General features: G+C 35.1%; 1 protein-coding gene across 1 annotated transcript; it reads left to right on the top strand.

The window, feature by feature from the left end:
• The first annotated feature begins 2530 nt into the window (after nt 1–2530).
• On the top strand, nt 2531–3229 carry LOC139874476 (uncharacterized). The gene has a single exon (XM_071861905.1). It carries the CDS (start codon nt 2531–2533, stop codon nt 3227–3229), a length of 699 nt encoding a protein of 232 aa, XP_071718006.1.
• The last annotated feature ends 2334 nt before the right edge of the window (nt 3230–5563 follow it).

Genomic DNA, 5563 nt, shown 5'->3' with positions numbered 1-5563 from the left:
AGTGTAAATTATAGAAGTAGAGGGTGTATTCTGTAACTTATTTGGTTAGATAGTGGTTAGGCGGTTAATCTTGTTTTAAATAGTGGTTAGATTAGCAGATGTACTGTAAGTTGAATTGTACGAACTTGTAATCGTTTTTCAATCAATTTTGATAATTTTCAATCATTTGCTTCCGCTTGTTATGGTATCAGAGCGTCAAGGTTCTTGATTCCTGTTCTTGTTTCATCTTGTTTTCGTGCCCTAATTTCTGTGTTTTTCAATCAAATTGCACTAGTAACCAAATTAGGGTTTGTTGCGAAAAATGGTGATTCCTGAGGTTAATCCGAACAATGTCGCTTATCTTAATAATCAAAATACTGTTAATGATCCACTCTACCTGGCGAATTCCGATCATCCTGGTATGAACTTGACCAATACTGCGTTCAATGGTACTAATTTCTTAGGATGGAGTCGTACGGTCAAAATGGCGCTAGGTGCTAAGCTCAAATTAGGGTTTATAGATGGATCACTGGTTAAACCAGCTATTACTGATGTTAATTTCCAAAGGTGGACCAGATGTGATTCTATGGTCACATGTTGGATTCTAAACTCGATGGTTGCGGAACTCACTGAGTCGTTCCTTTATGCACAATCTGCTGGTGGTTTGTGGAAGGAATTAGTGGAAAGATATGGACAGAGCAATGGTCCACTCATCTATCAATTAGAAAGGGAGCTTAGCAAGATCTCACAAGGTAATCTTACTGTTGCAGCATATTACAATAAACTGAAAAGATTTTGGGATGAATTGCAAAGTTTGAATGGCATACCAGTATGTAGCTGTGGTAAAATGAGGGAATGTTCTTGTGGAATCACTGAAAAGTTCCTTGAAATTGATAGTAGATCTAAGTTGATGCAGTTCTTGATGAAGTTAAATGATGATTTTGAGCCTGTGAGGAATCAAATCTTATCAATGGATCCTTTGCCAACTATCAACAAGGCTTACTATATTGTGTAGCAAGTTGAGAAACAAAAGCAGGTTACTCATCATGAGATTGATCCAACTGCTTATTTTGCTAACAACAACAACAACAACAGAGGAGGAAATGGTTACAAGAAGGTGTCAAGAGATTACTCTAGAGATGACAAAAAATGCACCTTTTGTAATCAAGGAGGACATGTGTATGAACAATGCTTTGAGAGAATTGGTTATCCTGACTGGTTCAAGGGTAAAAGGGGAAAGAAAGGCAACAAACTGGTTGCACAAGTGGTTACTGAAGCTGGAATGTTTGATCAGAAAGAAACACCATTTAATATGGATTATGAAAATGAAATTCATTCCAACAAGGTGAATCTGGATCAGAAATTGGTCAATGTTGTTTGTCAAGAGATGATGAAGATGTTCAAAGGCAAAAATGTGAGTGATGATTCTAGCACTTCTAGTCCATACTCAGGTATGAGTTTTCAATCTTCACTAAAGGTTTTAACTGATATGCATAGTGATTTTAATGTAAAAGAAGACTGGATAATTGATACTGGAGCCTCAGATCATATGTCACCCAATCTGCACTTATTTCAGTCAATCACATATCTAAACAGACCTATTAAGGTGAAGTTACCTGATGGGACTATGAAATGGGTTACTAAAGTTGGCAAAATAGAGATCACACCTAATCTGATTCTTTCTGATGTATTTTACATACCAGAATTCCAAATCAATCTTCTTTCTGTTGGAAAACTCTTGAAAACCAAACTTTTCATTGCTATTTTCTTTCCAATTTGGTTTGTTTTCCAGGACCCTTCAGTTAAGCAAAATGTGGCTACTGGAGAAGGGTTCAAAAACCTCTACATATGCAAACCATACTCCATCTCATCTGTTTCATCTGAAGTTGCAGCTTCATCTTTTAAAGTTCTCTCTTCACTTGTTAATAATGTTTCTAGTAATAAGTTTGATGTAAATGTTGATCTTTTCCATTCTAGACTTGGTCATTTTTCAGTTTCTAAACTGATTCATATTAATGATTGTAAACAATCAAACATATCTCATTTCTTTTGTGATACATGTCTTGTGGCTAAATCACATAGACTGCCCTTTTCTATCAGTCAAAATAGATCTTCTATTGCATTTGAATTGATTCATGTTGACCTTTGGGGTCCTTATAAAACCCCATCCTTAAATGGTGCTTATTACTTCTTGACAATAGTTGATGATCATACAAGATGCACATGGACTTATTTGGTTCATACAAAGGATATCATTCCCACTGTCTTGTCTGAATTTTTGGCATATATCAGTAATCATTTTAATGCTAAACCTAAATTCTTAAGATCAGACAATGGGACAGAAATAAAGAGTTCAGCAGTTCTGACTTTGCTAAAGTCAAGAGGGATAGTTCACCAAAGATCTATGATCTATACACCATAACAAAATGGAAGAGTGGAAAGAAAACACATACATCTACTAGATATTGTAAGAGCTTTGAAGTTGCATGCTAATTTGCCAAATAAATTTTGGGGTGAATGTATTTTAGCTGCAATTTACTTAATTAACAAAATGCCTATGAAGATATTGCAGTGGAAATCTCCTTATGAGATCTTACATGGTGTTAAGCCTACTTATGATCATCTGAGAACTATTGGTTGCCTTTGTTATGCTAATGTCAATAAACCTAATAAAGACAAATTTGAGGACAGAGGTTTAAGATGCATTTTTATAGGTTATCCACCTGCACAAAGGGGTTATAAACTTTACTGTTTGGATTTACATGAAGTTATATGTAGCAGAGATGTTGTATTCAAGGAAGATATTTTTCCTTTTAAAATTTTGCAAAAGGAAAACAAGCCTGCACAACAACAGTCGGTTTTTCCAATCATGTGTGATTCTATTGAAGATGATGATAATCCACCAAATGTGCCTACTAGTGATCACCTAAGTGCAACACAAGAAACTGCTATTCTTGAACCTATCACTAATATTCAAGAAAGTGATATTCAACCAAGTCAAATTAGTCAACCTCAAATTAGAAGGTCAACAAGGAACACTAGTCAACCAGTACGGTTACAAGATTATGTTCAGCCACACAAGAAGGATATTTCATCTGCTACAACCAATTGTGCTACCAGGTGTATTTACCCTTTATTTAAACAAGAAGATTTTGATGCTTATTCTGCAGATTATGTTGCTTCTATCTTTCATGTTTTGAATACTGTTGAACCTACAAGCTATAATCAAGCTAAAATACATCCAGAGTAGGTTGAAGCTATGAATAAAGAAATCTCTGCACTTGAAAACAATAATACTTGGGAGTTGACTACATTACCTGATAATCATAAAGCAATCTCATCAAAATGGGTCTACAAAACCAAATACAACCCAGATGGAAGTGTTGAAAGGTTGAAGGCAAGATTAGTGGTTAAAGGTTTTAACCAAAGGGAAGGAATAGATTACAAGCATACCTTCTCTCCTGTGGCAAAAGCAGCCACTGTTAGAGTAGTAATAGCCATTGCTACTGCTAAACAATGGCCATTACATCAAATGGATGTTAATAATGCATTCTTACATGGCTATGTTGATGAAGAGATTTATATGAAACCCGCTGAAGGCTATACTAAAGCTAAACCTGGGCAGGTCTGCAAATTGAACAAATCCTTGTATGGTTTAAAGCAAGCTTCTAGACAATGGAACCAAGAATTAACCAGGTTTTTGTTAACTTTAGGTTTTGTGCAGTCAAAACATGATTATTCCTTGTTTATAAAACATGAATCAGATCAATACACCATTGCTTTGGTATATGTTGATGATATATTGTTGACTGGTAATTCTGAAGCAAGTATTGTAGAAGTTAAAAAGGCTTTAGATCTTAAATTGACTATAAAGGATTTGGGTTTAGCTATATACTTTTTGGGTATTGAACTTTGCAGAGCACAAGATGGTACATATCTTCATCAAAGAAAATACATACTTGATTTGTTGAGGGATGAAGGTTTAACTGGTTCTAAACCAGTTAGTTCCCCTTTACCACAAAACTTGAAATTGTCCTTAGAAAGAGGAAATGAGATTGAAAATCCAGAAGTATATAGAAGGTTGATTGGCAGACTATTATATTTGTCAATGACAAGGCCTGACATTTCTTATGCTGTACAACATCTTAGTCAGTTTATCTCATCACCAAAGGATGCTCATTTACAAGCTGCAACCTATTTGCTAAGATATCTGAAGGGTACAATATCAAAAGGATTGTTTTATCCTGTTCAAACTCAATTGAAGGTCGCTGGGTTTTCAGATGCAGACTGGGCTTCATGCTTAATGACTAGAAAATCATTAACAGGTTATTGTATCTTTTTGGGTCATTCTTTAATATCTTGGAAGACAAAGAAACAGGCCACAGTTTCCAGATCCTCTACTGAAGCTGAATACAGAAGTATGGTTCCACCACTTGTGAACTTGTTTGGTTAACATATTTGTTGAAGGATCTGCATATTCCTGTGCAAGTACCAATCACTTTGTTTTGTGATAACAAAGCTGCTCAACAAATAGCCGCAAACCATTGTTATCATGAAAGGACTAAATACTTGGACATTGATTGTCACTTCACTAGAGATAAGGTCCAAGATGGTTTTTTGCAAACTGCCTATATTCCAACTCATTTACAATTGGCAGATGTTATGACAAAAGCTTTGGAACAACATCAACACTCCTTTCTTGCAGACAAGTTGGGTTTCAAAGATCTTCCAACTTGAGGGGAGGATATAGAATATAGATGTTTAAAATGAACGTTTATGCCAGAAGTGTAAATTATAGAAGTAGAGGGTGTATTCTGTAACTTATTTGGTTAGATAGTGGTTAGGCGGTTAATCTTGTTTTAAATAGTGGTTAGATTAGCAGATGTACTGTAAGTTGAATTGTACTAACTTGTAATCGTTTTTCAATCAATTTTGATAATTTTCAATCATTTGCTTTCGCTTGTTAGATTTATTTACAGAAAAGATTACCATGGTTGTAGAGTAGAATAGTGACAGCTGCACTTCAAATCCCTTTCCTTGTTCTAGGGTTCTTAAAATCCCCTTCCTGAAATCCCAATTCCTACATAATCCGTTTAAACACCAAATGCTTGACTTGTTGTTTTAACTCTGGGCTTTATTTGGGTTCAATGGAGCCCAATGTATAACCCTGACCGAGCCTCTTTTATTTTGTGGGTAATTACCCGTCGAACCATGAGTTTGTTTAAACGAATGAGTTTAATTATATTTTTTTAAGTATTAACTTTTTTTTAAAGGCAAGTTGTTGGCATCGAATACTCTCATTTGCCACGCATGCACGCGCTTTCGGGCATGAAACCCGAACCGCATTACAGGGATCCGAACCTTATACCATCCCGAGGGGCAGGCGGTCAGACCTGAGTAGATACTAAAGTAGTTTAATGACTCATGGAACCACGACTTCCAACTAAAAATTTATCGTTATTTTTACAAACATATAGAGATATGTATTTTCGCATAAATATGTAACGTACTTAAACCCGTAAAAAATCCATATTTAATTATTAATAATATAATTATTATTATTATTATTATAATTATAATAATA

The sequence above is a fragment of the Rutidosis leptorrhynchoides genome, chromosome 11 (genome assembly GCF_046630445.1).
Source record: "Rutidosis leptorrhynchoides isolate AG116_Rl617_1_P2 chromosome 11, CSIRO_AGI_Rlap_v1, whole genome shotgun sequence".
Lineage (NCBI taxonomy): Eukaryota > Viridiplantae > Streptophyta > Magnoliopsida > Asterales > Asteraceae > Rutidosis > Rutidosis leptorrhynchoides.
The sequence above is the reverse complement of the archived record's forward strand: the minus strand, read 5'-3'. Positions and strand labels throughout refer to the sequence as shown.

Bases quoted from the DNA above. Each gene is read 5' to 3' on its own strand.
- LOC139874476 (XM_071861905.1), top strand. From the start codon at position 2,531: ATGCCTATGAAGATATTGCAGTGGAAATCTCCTTATGAGATCTTACAT.